General features: G+C 37.9%; 2 protein-coding genes and 2 long non-coding RNA genes across 6 annotated transcripts in view; 2 read left to right on the forward strand and 2 right to left on the reverse strand.

Annotated features, from left to right (window-relative positions):
• Positions 1–562: 562 nt before the first annotated feature.
• On the forward strand, positions 563–3,916 carry LOC106964039 (uncharacterized). Its single transcript, XR_001428310.1, has 3 exons — positions 563–714; positions 1,795–1,796; positions 3,899–3,916. It is a non-coding gene; the product is annotated as an uncharacterized LOC106964039 (long non-coding RNA).
• Positions 2,940–9,377, reverse strand: LOC106964038 (uncharacterized). Its single transcript, XR_001428309.1, has 3 exons — positions 9,024–9,377; positions 3,265–3,367; positions 2,940–3,166 (listed from the first exon to the last, which is right to left on the reverse strand). It is a non-coding gene; the product is annotated as an uncharacterized LOC106964038 (long non-coding RNA).
• Positions 6,631–19,262, forward strand: LOC106964036 (uncharacterized). The gene is made up of 4 exons (XM_015059263.1): positions 6,631–6,730; positions 7,072–7,118; positions 12,177–14,361; positions 17,019–19,262. Exons 3-4 carry the CDS (start codon positions 12,186–12,188, stop codon positions 17,189–17,191), a joined length of 2,349 nt encoding a protein of 782 aa, XP_014914749.1. The 5' UTR covers positions 6,631–6,730; positions 7,072–7,118; positions 12,177–12,185; the 3' UTR covers positions 17,192–19,262.
• The window catches only part of LOC106964037 (non-muscle caldesmon-like), a 34,942-nt gene continuing 26,713 nt past the window's right edge, over positions 11,243–19,471 (reverse strand). For all 3 annotated transcript variants that reach the window (XM_015059266.1, XM_015059264.1, XM_015059265.1), the window contains one exon: positions 11,243–11,445. In XM_015059266.1, the coding sequence (XP_014914752.1) occupies positions 11,420–11,445 (26 nt within the window). In that variant the 3' untranslated portion in view covers positions 11,243–11,419. The remainder of the gene's footprint in view (positions 11,446–19,471) is intronic.

Here is a 19,471-nt window from a genome sequence, read left to right on the forward strand (position 1 = left end):
CCTCGTTCCTGAAATTGTACATATTACTGCAGTGGAACAATCTCAAACCATTTGAAAAATGGTTTTTCCAGCTTGCCAAACAGGTTTTCTAAAGGATTTAGGTGAACATTGAGTTTGCCAAGGAAGAATAATGTGTTATGAACTACTGATGCGTTTGATTTGGAAATGTGTTTTGGCTCATTATCCCTCAACACTGCAAAAACAAAAAATTTTACCAAATAATTTTGATCTAGTTTCTTGTGAAAATATCCTAGAACACTTGCAATAAGACAAAACTAACTCTGATGTAAATTTCAGCAGCATATATAAGCTTATTAGCTTCCCTGTGGAACTCCTACAGAACCCACAGAACCTTCCAGGATGGGGACAACGGTAAATGAACCGGTTTAGATTCTCATTTATAGGACAATCCTGAGCGGTTATTTGCCAGAGGGCAACCAGACTTCTTTTCCTGTTTCTTGACACAAGTTTTCTTATACTTAAGCATTTAGGATTGTCTCGTTGACCTACAACATGAAGGTTAATTAGAATGAAGACGCCTCTGGCTGCAGACGCTCCGTTTTTCTATTTACATGCCACTGGGTCACAGTACTGCGACAGACTGGCGACCTGTCCAGGGTGACCCGCCTCTCGCCCGGAACGATAGCTGGAGATTGGCACCAGCGCCTCCCGACCCCACGAAGGGACAAGGGTGCACAGAAAATAGATGGATGGGTCACAGTAAAGCCAGGTAAACATAAAGAAACAATTAAAAATGAACAGATTGTTTCTGTGCTAAGTGCACAAAGAAAATCTGTGCATGAACAAAACAGGCTTTGATTGGATCATTTTCTCAAATTTCTCCAAAAAAAAGGTTATATTTTGATTTTCAGTGGGAAAATCTGTTTTTCCTCACATCAGAATCTTTAAAATAGTCACTTTAGTGAAAACACTGTAAAAATACTAAATATTACCAAGTATTTCTGTCTTGTTTTCAGTGCAGACATCACATGCACTTGCAATAAGACAGAACAAGTAACTTTTCAGCAAGATGTAGGAGTTTTTTAAACTCAATAATTCCTTAATATTGATGAAAAAGTTCTGGTTCCACTGGAGGATTATTTCACTTACAACAACACATTTTCCCAGAGTTACAAGTGAAATAATCTGCCAGTGGATCTCGTACATTTTCACCAAAAATACACAGAAATGAGGTCCAGTATCTTACTGAAAAGTTACTGTTAAGTTAATTATGTCTTATGTCAAATGTACTAAGATGTTTGCAATAGAAACTATGATAAAACTGTTTGGTAAGACTTCGTGTTTTTGCAATGTAAGGCTTCAGAATGAAGTAAAACCCATTCATTCGTCTCTCTTTGGTGAAATCACCTCTCTGTATATTCTATATCATATCTGTTATATATAAATTGCCTTTGGATGACTCTTCGCACTCAGCGGTGGGCACAGCTGCAGAGGACTCTGTGGATTAGTTCTGGATCACATTTCTGCCCATCAGCTGAGGAACAGTGTTCAAATAGCAGTTTAATCCCTCTGCTTGGTCCAGCGGGAGGATCTTCTGCTCCCACCCAGCCAATCAGAGCCCACCTCCAACCAACCAGCGCTTTGATCCACCTGCAGCTGACAGCGTTCTCGCCTCTGTGTGCACAGCGGTCGCGCTGCGCATACCGACATTTCAGCATGCTGTATATTTAGTGAGCGCTCCGTTTTTTTTTTCTTCTGAAAACTTAAGACTTTCTGAAACTGAAACTTGGTGTTGAAACTGACTGAGCTTCTTAGGTGCTGTGTCAAAGAGAGAAGTAGCTGATGGAGACGGAGAGCCTCTTGCACATCTCAAAACCTCATGTCTTCAAGGCGCGAACCGTGTTTTCAGCTAAACAACCAGGTGGGAATCAGTTCAAACTCTGAAACACGGGCCAAGAAGTGCCAAAACGCAAAATAGTACCAAGTATTTTTACTTTAGTTTCTAGTGCAAATATCTTACTACACTTGAAATAAAACAAAACTAACTTAAAAGAGACTTTTTAGCAAGATATAGGAGTTTATTTTAAGTAAAAAAATTATTAATATTGATGAAAAAAAAACTACTAGTTGCATTGGCAGATTATTTCACTGAGAACAAGACATTTTGTAGCAGTGAAACGAGCACGTTTGAATAAAAACAAGCTTCTACATCTTGCTGAAAAATTACTTGTAAATTAGTTTTGTTTTATTTCAGGTTTTTTAAGATATTTACACTAGGAATAGAGAAAAATACTTAAGATTTTGTGTTTTTTTTACAGTGTGAAAGAGCCAATAGCCAAGTTTCACATCAAAAATCGAGGATGAGAATCTTTAAAATAGTCACTTTAGTGAAAACACTGTAAAAATACTAAATATTACCAAGTATTGCTGTCTTGTTTTCAGTGCAGACATCACATGACAACATTTTTCAACATTTTTTTGTGCATTTTGAAGAGAGTTTATTTTAAATGTAAATTGTGACACAATAGAGTATTTATTATATAATTTCACCATGTAGGATAGTTTATTGGTTTGGAGGATTTAATGTCAGATGATGTGTTGTTTTTTAATGGGATATATTTTAGAGCTTTAGTATCAAGGAGAAAAAGAGCTCAGTCAAATAAAGCGCTAATGTCAACTGCTTGACCAGAACATTGTGAGCAGCATTGTCATAGCGGACAATTCACAAGTCTTAATATACATCCACCAGCAATCCGGCGCTCCACTTCAAAAGATTTTCAATGTCGGCATAAAAATACCAATCAATTTACTGACCAATGGATCTACTTTCCCTTAAAAACTGATTTTTAGTGAACAATCTCTGCTAACATCTTTTAATATCTTCATTACTTTTTGTGGAAAAAGACAGTTTTTTTCCACATAAAATGAGAAACAAATAATAAGAAAACTGTTTTTCAGGTGTATGAAAAGTGAATTCTTACCCAAAAGAGGAAGATCAGCTCCCTCGGCGATGAAGATGAAGGTCTGTAAGTATCCGCAGGCTCCGCTCAGAGAATAAGTCCTGCTGCTATAGTGATACTTGAGATCATCAGGCCCTTATTGGCTGCGGGATGAGAGCGGAGTGTGTGTGTGTGTGTGTGTGGATGAAGGTGGAGAGGCTGGGGGAAGTGCATCCATGACCCTGGAGAAGGAGATGGGTAGAATACTATGGATGGAAGAGGAGGGCTCAGGTTTTGGAAAGGAGCAGCTGAGAAGCTTCTGTTGCTAAATTTACAGTGACAGAAGGCCGAGAGCGGGGCTTACACATCGGCTTGGCATGCAGACAATGGAAGGAAAGTCTGTGTGGCTGCTGACCGGTTCATCAACGAGGAGCTCCATCCGTCAGGCCGGGAAGAGACGCACAGCGCTGGAGTAAGAATAGAACAAAGGAACAAACAAAACTAACCACAAACTCTATTTATTCTGCTTTTTGTCAGTTAAATGTCTCAGATCATCAGATAAGTTTTAATATCAGACAACGAAAACCTCAGTGAACACAATAATTTCAGATCCAGGCCTCATCATTACCAGAAAAAACACAACATCTTACTGAGATGTTTTGGTCGAGTTTCTAGTGCAAATATGTTAATATTAGTACAGATAGTGAAAAAAGATTAAACTAATTTACATGAATGCACAGAACAGGATTTGATTGGATCATTTCCTCCAAAGAAAAGGTTCACCAACGATTTTCAGTTGGAAAATCAGTTTTTCGTCACATCAGAAATAAATCATGGATGAAAGGCTTTAAAAAAGTCACTTCAGCATGTAACACTGCAAAAACACAAAATCTAAATGATTTTTATCATAGTTTCTCATGCATATATCTTGAAATTAGACAAAACTAACTTACAAGTAACTTTTTAGGAAGATTTAGGAGCTTAATTAGAGTTAATAGTTAATATTAGTGAAAAAGTACCAGTTTCACTGGCAGATTATTTCACTTGTAACAAGAAAATATTCCCACACGTGAAAAAATGTAGACCTTTTTCATCAATATTAAGAAATTGTTGAATTAAAACAAGCTCCTATATCTTCCTCAAAGAATACTTCACTTAAGATTTTGCTTTGAATCTTTCTGACAAGATGAGAGACTGAAACTAAACATCGCGCCCTGACCGTGTTGAGCTGAAACTGTTTATGTGAGAACGGATTGTTGCTTGGTTGTTGATTCTCTCTGTTCAAATCGCTGCTCGAACTAAAGCAAAGTCCCAAAGAAAGAGTGACAGACATTCACTGCTTACTGCTTTAAACAACGGATAATGAGAAACAGAATTAAGATTGGTTATAAGAGAGGTGAGGGGAATCCGTGGGTCCACACACCGCTGTCCAGCTTGTTTTTACCCTGATCCCTGCTGTGTGTGTGTGTGTGTGTGTGTGTGTGTCATCAGGTGGATAGTTGATGCTTCAAACGCCTTGCAGTGACTTTGACGGTGACCGCTGAAGCAAACGCCTCTGCCTGTCAGAGGAGATGAGGATAAGTGGGTTAAGCTGCTGTTTTTTAAAGGGGCAGTATTGTGTTAAATAAAATTTTTTAAACTTTACATCATGCTATAACGTTATTCCTTCATCAAAAACATACCTTAATTCTTTCCCGCATGTTCGAGGTAACGGTGCACTGATTTATTGACTAGCCGATTTATCTGTGCCGATTTCCTTAATTTTGGGAGCTCAGTGATTGGACGATACTTCCATGTGAAGCTGATCTTATTCCCTGATCTTTTCCACCTCAGGTCTAAAATCAGCCACTGTCCTCTGATCTGCAGGCAGAGGTCAGACTGACAGATGGCCCACCAGGTCATTCTGCACGTTTACAGTTAACAATAGTTACCCCAATGTTGCCAACTCAGCAACTTTCTTGTTATATTGAGCAACATTTCAGACAAAAAATTGATATTGGCTGGAATCGGCAAGTCAGGCTTTTTAAAGATCAATAATCGGCGATTGAACAGAAAACTGCAATCGGTGCATCCTTAGATTGGGGAATCCTTTAATCTATAGCTGTGTTTCCATTGACCTTATAGTTACATAATTTGACATTTTCAGGTGTTTGGGGAGATTTAAAGGAAACAAATGCGGTACTAAAATCTACTTCAAGGTAAGATCTCTCATTTAAACTGGATATATTGTTACACCTTCATCTCTGTCAGCAATTTTAAACAGTTTTTTCATTAATTTAATTATTTTTCATAAAGATTTCAACTTCTGCCATAGAAATAAATGTTACTTTAGTAATGTGTGAACCTGAAAGCCCTTTAAATGTAAAACAAGTAAAGCTGATGATAGCACATAGATGTTAGAATTTTTTTTAATCAAATATATTGTTCCTTTTTTAAAATTCCTGGATCTTTTTATAATAAGTGGTGGTTATTAAAGCTTTGATGGTTATGATTACACAGCTAAGATGTCTACTGATGCCTTTCAGGAAGAAGGTTCAGGGTTTGGATGGACGGGTGAAAGCACAGAGCCCCCTGGTGGCCGTATGCATTATTACAAATTGGATTTATCAACAAGTTGGAAGGAAAAGAAGCAAAAAACAAATATTTAGATTTGTCTTGTGATCAATAAGTAATATTTTGGCTCCTGAAAGCAGTGGAGAATAATTTAATCATTTTTTTCCTCCAATAAAAGCTTGTAATTTAGATGAGCACATGCAGTTTGATTATAAAAAATAAACAAACCTCATAAATAGTGTTTTGGTTTTATCTTACTAATCAACAAAATAATTTTACAGGTAAATACTTTTAAAATTAAAAATAATCAGCAGTACTCAGGACACAAAAATCAAATATTAAAGTTATTATTTTTTTAATATAATCAGATTCATAAATTTAATGAAAAACGGCTCTGGTTTTGTCCTGCCCATCAACAAATAATTTCACAGGGAAACTGCAAAAAACTACAAAATCTTACCAAATACTTTTGGTCTAGTTTCTAGTGCAAATATCTCAGTACACTAGAAATAAACAAAACTAACTTACAAGTAATTTTTATCAACATATAGGAGCTTGTTTTAATAACTTGTTAATATTGATGAAAATGTTCTAGTTCCACCGGGAAATTATTTCATTTATAATATGAAACAAAAGTGTTGTTATAAATCAAATAATCTGCCAGTGAAAGTAGAATTTGTTTCATATTTTTTCACTTTTCTTGATGAAAATTCACTTCTAAGTTAGCTTAGTCTAATTTCAAGTACACTAAGATAATTGCACAAAAAACTAGTCCAAAAATACTTGGTACGATTTTGAGTTTTTGCAGTGTAAATCCTTTTCAAGTGAAGAACTGTGAGCAAAAATCAGGGGGGGGGGAATATCAAACATTAAAGTTCTTATCTTTAACAGCTTCAGATCCATAAGCTGAATATTTTAGTAGTAAATCAGGTAAAATCTGTTTGTAAGAACCTCTGTAAGTTTCCTAATTTAAGTTTTGGTTGTAGCAACAGAGACAGTTTGATGATAGGAGCTTCCTCTCCTCTGCCACCTTCCTCCAGGTGGAGGTGGCCGTGGCCCGCCTGTAGGGGCTGCACCTGCGCCGTCTCAGGTGGCCCGGAAACCCCCGTCTGCCCCTGCAACACACACTGAAGGCAACAGCTTTATTTTTGGAGCGTCTGCAGGCACCGCTGCTCGTTCCCCGAGGCTCCAGTTGACTTCAGGATGAGGCGGCCCTGCTGCTCTCTGAGCCCGGATTAACAAGCAGAGAACAGTTTTTTTCCCTCCATCAGCTGAAGGTAATCCACTCAAAATAAGAGTCTGCTGCTGGTTCTGGTGAAAGGTCCTGACATACCGACCAGGCGATGGCCTGCAAACCAGGCGTATTGAGCTTGAGAACAGCTTGTGCACGATTCGTAATTTCAAATGCTTGATGCATATCAGACATTAAGATGTGTCCTCAGGAGGATGGGCTTGCAAACAAGCGCCTAACATGCTGCATGCCTTGCATACACTTGTGCTAAGACGGATGAATATGAGCATGAATCACATATTAGCTGAAACAGCTGCATTTTAAAAACTTTTCTTGTCATTTTAGTGAGAAATGAGCTCTAACATCACACTGTTGTTTCCCTCACAGCCAATAAAAGCAACAAAAAACACAAGAAGCACAAGCATCCAAGTCAGGTAAGGCTTTAGATTAATAATGCGAATATAAAACCATTAGTTTCATCTAACTAACTGCTTTTAAAGTAGATGGATTGAGGTCACGGCCCACTTTTAACACAAAGCTAATCTTACACTTTCCTCTTTTGCTGCCGGAGTGAAAACGTCCCTGATGTCCCGACCCAGAGCCTTAAATAGGGGGCGTCTCATGTTGCAGCTGCGCTTTTTGTCTCTGCGATGACAGGAGTCACTTTGACAGCAGGGATTTGCGATAAATATTTACTCAAAAAGCATTTCAGATTTTAAGTTAAACAGAGTTTTCAAGAGTTACCAAGCCTCAGCTTGTAAAAAAATATTCTGTTAGGAGAAAACTTGATTGTTTCTTAGGAGAAAGCAGAGAAATTATGGTTTAAGTAGAAATTTAACAGACATTCTCACACGGCTACACGGGGCTCAGCGTGCAGTCAGAGCCTCTCTGAGAGGATTTGAGCCTGAGATTGATTACAGGAGAACTGAAGCGGTTCCACTAAGTACAGGACAGCAGGCAGCAGGTGCTGCTCTTTTTTCCATCGCACTAAAATTAGAACCTGGATCTCTCCTAGAGCCACTCACACACTCTCCAACACCTTCACCACACAACTTATTCAACAGATTTTCCCCCTTTTGTTTGAAAATATCAGTTAGAATTTGGAAAAACTGTTAGTTCTCTAATTAGTGATGATGAATCAAACAAAAGCTTGTACCACTGATTAAACTGTGACCACTCTAGAAATTAGAGGCTGTTTTTTTTAATTTAGTAAGAATATTTCTGCAGCTCACCCAGAATGTATACACAGTGTGCACAATCGCTGCAAACACCCAAAATCTTATCAATTATTTTTGTCTAGTTTCCATTACAAACATCTTAGTGCATTTGAAATAAGACAAAATTAACAAGTAACTTTTCAGCAAAATATAGGAGCTTGGTTAAAGAAAATAATTCCTTAATATTGATGCAAAAGTTCCAGTTCCACTGGCAGATCACTTCACTTACAACAATACAGTTTTCTCATGTTATAAGTGGAATAATCTGCCAGTGGAACCACAAGTTTGTTTTTTCAACCAATATTCAAGAATTATTTAAATAAGCTCAAATATCTTGATGAAAAAGTACTTGCAAGTTAGTTCTATTTCAAGTGTACCAAGATATTTTCACTAAAACCTACACAAAAACACTTGGTAAGATTTTGTGTGTGATTTTTTTTTCTTCAGTGTATTAGGGAACGCTTATAGTGAAAGACCATTTTTTTAAATCACAATCTACATTAGTGTTGATTAATCCAAAATGTCAACAAACCTCAAACGTAAATACTTAAGTAAAAGGCTTTCAGATATTTCTCTTAGAAGAATATCTGAATGTGCATTGTGCACAATTATTGGGCAACTATTGTTGTTGGGCATTGCCCTGCATGAAAATTATCATATTTTTGGAAGATGCAGACTTCTTTCTGTCCCACTACTTGAAAAAAGTGTTTTCTAAAATCTTGTAGTAGGTCTGGGAGTTGATTTTGGGAGTTTTTTCATCCGAAAAGTCCAACCAGCTCATATTTAATAACACCAGCCCTGTTTTGAGAGCCAATTATGTTGCTTGAATATGAAAGCACAGCAGATAATTCAGTCCTATTTATTAAAAATTAATTGATTAGTGGCTCTTTAAAATATTTCATTCTACTGTGAATCAGTACTAACTAAAGCAATAACGGCACAAACGAATATAGCTTGTAGTAGCTAATTGCTAATATGTTGAGCTAATACAAATTAGCTCAACATTTTAGCAATTAGCATACGATAATCAATCTATAAATGTTATCGCATTACGAAGCTAATTGAACCAGAAAGACTTTCACATAAATTTCTCACTTTTTTGTCACCGTTTACAATACTCACGCGTTTTATGACGCATATTGACGAAGACAGAACCGAATCGAACCTCTAACGCTATGAAGTTTAGCAAAACGATGCGCTCTCAACCAAACTTAGCGACACTTGCTTCTGATTGGCTACAACAGCTGCCACTAAAAGCGGCTATTATCCAAATCACAAGCCCATACCAAGTTTATTTCTATAACATATTTCAGAAACAAGGCAGTCAAACCGCTTTACATCATGAAAACATAAAAAAACCCCATAAACATCATATAGTCAACAATTGTGAAAAAGCAATATCATTAAAATCATCAATATACATCAAATATGTTGGTCAATGTTCCACTTATTAAGGTTCAAAAGCAACTCTAAAACAGGTGGATTTTTAGTCTCGATTGAAAGGGACTCTGTGTTTCAGCTGTTTCCAGTTTTCCAGAAATTTGTTCCAGATTTGTGGTGCATGAAGCTGAAAGTTGCTTCTCCATGTTTGGTTCTGGTTCTGGGGATGCAGACCTGAGAGGTCTGGAAGGTTGATATAACAGATCTTTAATGTATTTTGTAATATACTAGTAGCCCACTTCCACCTTGCTGGCGTCCGGCTCAGGGTAGAGTTCTGTGCCAGATACTGATCCACCCATGGGACCATCCATCTGCTGCATTAAGAGGCACTCTCATTTCATCAGTCTATGAAACCTTTGAAAAATCTGTGTTCACATATTTCCTGGCCCAGTGAGATGCTTCAATTTATGTGTCAGGTTTCAGCCTTCTTTACCTTGGCAATGTCTCTGATCATGAACATCTTGTTCTTCTAGACACTACATCTTGTAGTTGTGGAATATGAAAGAGCTTGAAGATAATGAGTTCATGGTACCTTAGTGCTTGATTCTTCTCAAATCCTTGGCAGTTAATTTGGGTCTTTATTTTTCTCAGCATGTTTCTTGTCTGTTTGCAACAAAACATTTGATAATTCTGTGATCATGCCCCAATTTCAAGAATGATGCAGCCCTGTAATAAACTTTTGGTCAGTTAAATCTTTTGTTGTCCCATTTTGCCAAAATAAGATAAACTACCTAATAATTATGCACTTAGGCCACGTCCTCACTCATTAGACACACACTAATCACCTACTATGCCTACAAATATGGCCATAATACTCACTTGTCAAATATTTGAGCACAAAGCACAGGTTATTTAACTTTTTGGCTATTTCAGGTTATTTGAAGACTTAATGTGGAATTTATAAATTATATTGGTGCGACTTATACGTACCAGGAAGGCACATACTTTCCAGGAAATGTTGGAATTTATACTCTGGAACTTTGAGATTAATTTCCATAATTTGCCAGCAAAATGACTGCTGGTAATGTTGGTGGCAGTAAAAAAACGTGAGTAATGTTATTACCTAGAGGGTTTAAACCTATGTTACTATTAGGTTTAAACCCCTAATAGTAACACACATGTTACTATTATTAATTTACAGATTAGTGTTTACTTTCCAGTACTTACCAATAAAATATGCAGCTTTCTAAAACTTACACTTCCTACTTTCATAAATCTTTCAGATTTTTACGGAACTTAAATTCTTTTGCACCTATAGTTTTACTTTGGTCGAAAGTTGAGTTTGTTAACTTATAATTGCTGAAGGTAGCTTGGTTTCTTTTTACAGGAACTCCAAGAGATCCAAAACCTGTTGCTACAAACCATGTGAGAATATTCAGTTTGTTCATTGGTCAGACTTCTTTGTTTATGTCATCAAACTGACCAGTGAATTAATTTAAAGCCTCCGTTACTTGGATACACCATCCTTTCTGAATAAACTCAGTCACCCTCCTGTAGTTTTCAACCATCTTACTTGAGGTTTACTTCTATTTATTGCAGAGGTAATTTTTAAACCATGACCATCTTCATAAGAAGACTATCCGAGTAAATAGCCTGTCATCATTTCAAAGCTGATCTACTTTAAGAAACATCTTTAAATGTCATTCTATTTCTAATTCACATACATCTTTTAACTGTGCATCATTTTCAGAACCCAATTAAGATCTTTTGAGCTTGGAAATGAATCTGGTGTTATAAGATCTCAGTTCTCAGTGGCCAAATTGTCTCCAAGCCATGGCAGGGGTTAGACGACTAAAACCAGTAAGCAGCTGAATACTATACTGGGAGCACTGTAAAAGAGAACGATTATACCTCGTGATAAATAATAAACAAATGTTTGACAGAGGATAAAGAAACTAATGAACACTAAAAAGTACTTTATTCAGATTTATTTGATTGTATTCAAAGATACAATAAGTACAGAAAGATATCAGTCCCAAAGCAAAAGAAGGATTTTGGTATTTTTCCAGGTTATAGCCCAACAAAAAGAGAATGGTGAAGAGATAGTGGCTTGTCGTCCAATATTCCAAAGAGGCGTTTCACAAATCTTCAAAGAGATGTTCAGCTATGAAAGAAGGAAAAAAGACTTTAATGCCATTTACACTAATCTACTAAACAATTTTAGTTTACATCAAACAAACGGATATACGGAAGAGGATTAGGGCCACTGGAAAAAAAAAAAAAAAAAAATTCTGACTTTAATTTTCTGATATCAAAAGTCAAAATTCGGAGAAAAAAGTCAGAAATTGAATATTAAAGTTTGAATTCTCAGAAAAAAAGTTCTAATTCTGACTGTGATGTCAGAATTCTGACTTCTGATCTCAGAGGAAAAAAGCCAGAATTCCAAGAAAAAAAAGTCAAAATTCTGAGGAAAAAGTTGGAATTCTGAGATTTATGTCAGGATTTTGACTTTTTTTTCTCCAAATTCTGACCTTGAGTTTTGATCTCAGAAAATTAAACTCCAAATTCTGAAAAATAGTCAGAATTCTGAGATCAAAATGAGAATTCTGACTTTTTTTTTTTCAGAATTCCGACTTTCAGAAAAGCAAAGGAGATTAAAGTCCAAATTGTCAGAAAAAAAGTCAGGATTCTGAGAAAAAAAGTCAAAATTCTGTTTCCCCTTGTGGCCCTAATCCTTTTCCGATAAGTATGGAAGAGGATTATTCAGTGGTATAACTATTTCTAGTCACTCAGTGAGCGAACGTGAAACTATTAAAGTGCTTGCTGTGTCTTTTAATTATTTCATCATCATTTCATTTGACAGCATCTCTGTTGTTATGTTCCATTCTCTGGTAGGAACGTGCAATGCTGATGGAAGTGTGTTACACTAATGGACTGGAGACAGACCTTTCGCAGCAGTATCCTCCCCCTCTACTGCCAAAACCAGGCAAAGACAATGCAAGGCTTCAGAAACTTAAGAAGAAGAGAGCCAAGAAAAAAGGCAGCCTCTCTCAGACGCCCATCCCCTTCCGCTCCTGTTTATCGCCTGTAAATGAAGCCAGCACAGACCTAGAGCACAGTGATCAGTGCAGCCCACCAAGGACGCCAGAGTCACTCTACGTTGCTGACTCCTCTGTCTCCGGTTATCCCTTTGGCTCTTTCTACGATCACTCTGTACCTGCATTCCCTCATCCTCAGAGCAGTCTCAATGGACAAACCAACAGCTTTCACCCTGCATCCCACCCAGCTGGGTTCAGGACCTCTCAACCGCAAGTGGCTCCGCTGTACGAGTGCTCCTCTTTCCTATTTGATGATGCTTCTCCCTTCATACTTCCACCTTTGACATATTCAGCAGCACGGCAGCAGGTTTCTGCACCACGTCTTCCCCCAGCTTTCAACATGACATCAAACTCCCATGGGTCAGTCACAACAGTCTCTCCAGTTGCCATCTCACAGTGCAGCCCAAAAATATCAACCCACAGCCTGACCCTGTCCACTGGTGCCGCCAACTCCGGCATTGACCCAACGCCTTCTCATGTTGCAGGTCTTTCTCCTGCTCCACTGCCCCTATCAGTTTCAAACACTCATACACAGCCATTCATTCCCAGCCAGAGGGAGACAAACACTAATATAAAGGATGACTTTCAGAGACAGACATTAACTAGAGCTAACATAGCCAGCATTGGCAATAGTGCTCTTCGGCTGATGTCTTCTGAGATAACTGTCTCTAAAATATCTCTTGTCGATGCAGTGAAGGAGCCAAAGATTGAAGCCATGCCAGCTAAAATCTATACATCTAAGGCCACATTTTATGAGATATCCAAACCTCACTCTGTCCAGGACCTCACAGTGATGAACCTAGCCCCTCAAGGAGCCTCTTTATCTGGAGGACTTAGTCAGAAAGCCTCTGTGCCGTCAGTAAATGCTGATCAGGAACTGTCTTCACCTTGGATCCAGAGTGCGAGACCTTCGCCATTGGCTTACACACCAGCTCAAATATCAACTCCTATTTTTGAAACATCAAAACCCAACCCACTTACATCCACTGTGAACCCTACTTTCAACTCCTTCCAGGATTTACAGGCACTAGTTATTAAGAAAGAGGCACTTAGAGACAATTCAGCAATTCCAGGTTGGTCTTTGGGTAAACCTTCAGCTGCGACTGAAGAACAAAAGCAAACTGATGACACTAATCAAACTTTCATCAAACAACAAAACATGTATAGGGAGGTAGAAATTCCCAATACACGGAAGAGTACAATGAATCTAAGTTTGGTCACTTGTGAGTCACACCACAGAGAGAAAATTAATATGCATGAATTTCCTGTGGTTAGACCTACAGTAACACAGTTCATCAACCCCAACACAGACCAGGTTGCAGAAAGCAAAGCTTCATCTCTGCCAACGGTGCCATCATTTCTTTCTGTACCAAACAATCTCAGCCCTACACCTTTGATTTCAGTGCAAGGGTCACAAAGTCCAAGCCCAGGGTTCTCCACCTATCGTCCTCCTGTAGTGGAGGCACGCAAGTCTTTGACCTCTCTTTTGGAGACACAAATGTCATTAGCAAGCTCAAAGCCCAAATCCCGTTCTACATATTACGGACTAACTCCAGTTGAGTATGCTGCCTATGGTGGAATAAGGACAGGTCTTTCGCATGGCAGTGCTGTGCATCCCGACGTTGATGAAAACTCTGACATCACCCATACAGACAAAACTCTAGAGGACTCAGGTGTCTCAAAGCAAGAAAAACATTTTGATGGACTTGAGGATCTAACTTCTGTGGGTCACAAAGAACAGTCATCCCACTCAGAAGTTTCAGAGGAAGGGATTTTCACACACTGCAATGATGATATCACAGAGGAAAGTTGGACTGGAACTCAGGATGTTGGGATAGAGTCAGTAAAAACATCTGCAGTGGAAACAGTAGAACCCAACTTTCCCTTTGGATTGGCACAGAAAACAATACTGCAATCCACAAGTGATGCATCCACAACTAAAGCCTCATACTCAGAGGCTTCAATACCAATACCTAAAGCAGGTGAGGTACACACAAAAGATCTGGTGCAGTTTTCAGTAGAGGCAGGGCAAAAAACAAGTATTGGCCCAAATATTTACTCCTCACCTTTGGTCAAAGATTTAAATGCAGAATCACAACCTAAGCCAAAAGGAGTAGATGTTCTCCTCAAACCATCAAATCTTGATCAAACTCATTTTTTGCCTGAAAAAAGCTGCGCTGCAGTGTCCAATGTTACAAATATAAATGAACAATTAGGAAAAATGGAAATAAATCCTACTAAAGTCAATCCATCGTTACTCAATAATATAAATGTTCAACCAGGTGCCACATTTATACCAAATCCAGCAGACTGTGAAACAAAAGCTTTCCCAAACCCTATGGCCCAAGTACAGAGTAAATTCCCAGAAAGTCAAGTTATAAATAGCAGAGCTATTTCAGGTAAAGAGTCTACTGAACTGGTTTCAGAAATCCAGCTGTCTAGTAAAACAAATGAAGGTATTCAAGACAGAAACGATGCTGAGATCAAATGCCAAATTAAGGCGAGCAAAAGCATTACTCTACCAAATAAAACAAATATGGGGAACACCTTGTCATCTACACCTGCAAATACAGAGCACACTCATGAAAAAATGCCCACAGAGCCTCTTATCCCTACCAGAGGACTGATGCTTCCTCATGAGCCTGTGACAGTATCTGTTTGCCCTGGGCAGTACGATATCTGCATAGTATCCTCACCAAAAACAAGCACAAGAATTATGCATCCACACAGTACAGAAACTCCAGTTTGTACAAATCACCAAGCTCTAAAAAACAACTTCAATTCGCTCCCATCAAATTTTTTGAATGCAAATATTTTACCAAGTAAACCTACCACAGAAATAAAAACCCACGCCACACTTGGAGCTACAATCAACTCAAACCATCCACATGTGCCAACAAAAGAGCTAGAAAAGCTAACAATGATACCTGCAAATGTGCTTGTAAAAACACAAAATAACATGGGGTGGCATTTCCCAAGTCAAGCCATGCAAGCAGAAACTCTCCGTGCAACTTCATATACATCTACAGAAATATATACAGAAACTACAAAGAATAGTCTAAGCACTCAAGTGAATCCACATTTTTCTTTAGCAAACACCACAGCAGAAAACTTTGCACCAAAGGAGACAGGAAACATGAGCATGCCAATAAGTGAATGCAAGTTATCCAATAAACTACCTGCAAATACAAGTTTATCTGCACAAAATGGAGCTACTCAGCACTTGGCAGCCCAATCAAATGTTGGTTTCCGCAGCAATGTTGACAATATTCTCACAATTGAAAACACAATTTCAAACAAACTTCACATGGAAGCATCTTTAACATTAGCAGAGTCAGCAGTGATTGTTAAACCAGTGCTTAATGCTCAGCAACCTAGTAAAATTGTGGTTGCCTCCAGTCCCACAATGAGGCAAATCCCACCAAAAAGTCCACAGATGAAATCGGACAGATCAAATAATCATTTTTCGTCAAAGTCTTCAATGAATGAGAAATCAGTTATTGGGCCTCTTGAGGGTAAAGTGACTCCAAACCTTCAGTATGTGAACAGATCAGTAGAAGTACCTATGCACCAAATTATTAAAACTACAGTAAAAGAAAATTATGCTGTTATTGAGCCAGTTATGGATCCTAAATGCTTAGCAAGTCCATCGTCAAAAAACAAAAATTCTCCAACACCTGCAATGACAGCGCAGATGTCCATTGCATCAGGTCAAATTGAGACTAACATATTTGATTTAAGTGAAAACACTCAACTTGTAAAGCCCAATCAAATGTCTTTGCCTGTAAATACATCTCAACAGTTTAGTAAAGCTAATCAACTCCCAACAATATCCCAAACCAATGCCCCAAATGAGAATCCTCAATCCTTTCCATATGCTGTTATAAATGAACACTCTACTAAAATCATCCAGCCTCTCAAAGAAGCTAACAAAGATTTCAAAGTCCCATATAGTCCTCCAATTACACATAAACCATGGGCAGCAATGAGAGCTTCTCCATTGCTTGAGCCAAGGGTGAGTTACACGCCAATACAAACGTACACTCCTAATTTACCCCAGTCCTATCAAAGTCCTGTTACTTTGGACAGTTCAACAAACCCTTCCCCAACCACTACAAACCAACCAAAACACTCACCCAATACGCCTTTTCAAAATATTACACCAAACAGTGTGCTTCAGCAGCATGAGAAGTCAGTCAAAGAAAGTATCTTAAAACCAGAAACTAAAACATCTCCACCAAATGACTCTTCGGTCAATGAGATAAAACTAATTTCCCCAGCAGAAAACACAAAAACAAACCAATTTTCAAACCGAGTAGAAACTCTCTCCTCGCTTATTTCCAAAACTAGCATGGCCAGTGACTCAGTTTTGAACAGTGCACCAATTTTAAAAGCAAAACCGTCGATTCAGCTAGTAGAATCAAGACCTTCCTCTGCCGTGGCAGACACTAAACCCTCACTAGTAAAGCCAGCGCCTTCAAAGCCTCTCGCCAATTCAATCCAGGCTAGTTCGCACTTGAATAATGAGAAACCAGTAGAGAATGCTTCCCTTGAACAGCCAGCAGCAGACACTGTCATGAAACCGTCCATAGTAAAAGATGCTGTGATTGATTCTGCCACTCCTGCCTCTCTGCCTCAGGCCTCAGTCTCAGTAAAAGCTCCATCTCCAAACAGAGGAACATCACCGTCATCTCAGCTAAAAACTGGACTCAAAGGCAAGGACATTCTGAAGGCCATAAGTACACCCAAGGAAACGCCAGCAGTCGAATCCTTCACGAAGTCAACGACATCAACTGCATCTTCAGCTACTGAGAAAAAGTCAGAAGTAGAGGGAACATCAAGTTCATCCACTGAGCAAAAACCAACCCAGAAGCTAAAAGGCCTTAAGGGGAAGCTCAGTGGGTGGACAAGGCTCAAAAAGCACATGGTTGTCGAGCCAGAGGAACCCAAATTTCCTGATCCCGTGGACAATCCTTTGGTCACTCCTATTGGCAGTGACGGAATAACCGATAACATGATGGACATGCCGCCTGCCGACCAGGATATGAACCAGGAAGTTATGCAGAACAAAGAAGGACCCAAGGCACTAAAGATGTGGGATGCACTCCTCTTCCAAATGTTCTCTACCAAAGAAAAAATTATGCACCAAATCAATTCCAACAAGAAAGATTCAGACACGAAAAAGGCGTCCAAAGACGACCAGGCAGCGCTTCCATCGTTTGTCAACCGGCTGCCAGTTTTACTGTACAGCCCTCGGTTTAATGCCAGGAAGCTGAAGGAAGCAGCTGAAAAGCCGCTGAATAAAATAGCAGCAGCTTTTGAAATAGGGCTGATAAAACGTAAATCTCAGGAAGAAGAACGTAAGGATTTCAACAGAACGGCGAAAGGATTCGGTCCGACTAAAAACACTGATGTAACTGATGAGGCTAATGGATGATGTGATTTATCCTGTGGGTGATTTACCACAAAATAAAAATTCAGAAGGGCTTACAGAGGAAACAATATTTCTGAAATGTGAGCTAAAATAGTTGAATATCTGATTTTACTAAATCAAAACTGTTGTATGTAGTAAGTGCATCTTTACCGAGGGGAAAATAATAATACTTTAAAAGCTGAATCATCACTTTTCAAATACTTGTTTCAACTCTGGTGATTTTTTAAATTTATTCTGAAGAACGCCGACAAGTAAAAAAAATGTAAATTTTGTTGCCTTTACTGCAAAAGGCTAGATTACTTACACAACATTTTTATGCTTTTAGTACAAATTCAATAAGGATGAAATTTGGGTGAGAGTAAAACAAAAGAAAAACATTTATTCTGTAGTTTTTATAGGTTGATTCTGTTTTCTGTTAATGGTGCCGTAGATATTATTTAGAATGCATGAATTGTGACAAATTGTCATGCTTCATTTTTCTATTTTTCTAAAGTAAATAAGTTTTCAGTGTGTTGTAGACAGACAGATTTTATTTGCTGTGATAAAAAGGGCTTTTACATTCCTGGATTAACAGGACAGAATTGTGAAAGAAGGAAACTAAAATGAATGAAGTTGAAATGACTGGTCATAAAAACTGTAGGTTTCAGAAAGGAAAAGGGAATGAAATGGGCCAGAACAGATGCTTGGCTCGTATTAGCCTTGCTAGCTGTTGTAGATGTTCTGAACTTTAACAGACTGGCATTAAAAATAAAACTAGAAATTGAAAGTAGATTTTTAAAAAGCTGTTGGAGCTAGCACAGTAACAACTGTAGAGCTGAAAGGAGCTTCAGATGGATTATAATGAAGCTATTTCTGCTAACAGGCTAATGTGTAGCATTAGCCTGTTAGCAGTTTAACCATTAGCCTCATACAAGTTGTATGAGGGTGTATTTTTGGTGCAGAAATTTAGTTTAGAAACATGTTCATATGTAAAAAAAAAAAATAATAATTTTTCACCTTTTTTATTGTAACTTTATATTTTATCCCCATATAAACAGAATTGATCAATATTGTGATTTAAGCTAGCTAAGTAAGGAAGCTAAGAATGGGTAATACTGGGATTCTGGTTACAGCTGACATAGTAACCAGGACGTAAAGTTAAAAAAGACGAGTTAGGATGAAGAAGATGGTAGTGAAGAGTTTGACTGTAAGAAAGCTCAAGAAGATGGAAAAAGAGGTTAAGAAGAAGTATGTTTGAAGCACAGTTTTATTTTATTTAACCATACAAACCCCATTTTGTTTCTAAACTTTCTTTAATAAAAACTGTATAGAAAAGATGATCATAAAGTAGTTTTCTTGGTGCTGGTAAAGAAAACATAAAATGAGCAAAGCCCTGTTTATTACACCAGTGTTTGTAAACTTGTAAACTGTCTGATGTTTTTTAGAATATATAAAGAGCAAATCTGTTTGTCTTCTTTTATTATATTGTCTATAATAAAAGTTATATGATCCTTTATTTGAACATATTCAGCCGTTTCATTTATTTATACATATAGATATTAATATAAACGCATTTCTGCTTGCTAAATGCCAAAACAATGACAGATTTTTGTTCTTTTTTGACACATATCTTTATCAGTATGGAAAATATAGAAAGCTACTTGAATACAAAAACAAAA

Source organism: Poecilia latipinna, unplaced genomic scaffold, assembly GCF_001443285.1.
Source record: "Poecilia latipinna isolate Pla-1442-1.1 unplaced genomic scaffold, P_latipinna-1.0 Scaffold1616, whole genome shotgun sequence".
Classification (NCBI taxonomy): Eukaryota; Metazoa; Chordata; class Actinopteri; order Cyprinodontiformes; family Poeciliidae; genus Poecilia; species Poecilia latipinna.

Bases quoted from the DNA above. Each gene is read 5' to 3' on its own strand.
- LOC106964036 (XM_015059263.1), top strand. From the start codon at position 12,186: ATGCTGATGGAAGTGTGTTACACTAATGGACTGGAGACAGACCTTTCG. The intron at 14,362-17,018 runs GTGAGGTACACA...TCTCTGCCTCAG, and splicing joins AATACCAATACCTAAAGCAG to GCCTCAGTCTCAGTAAAAGC.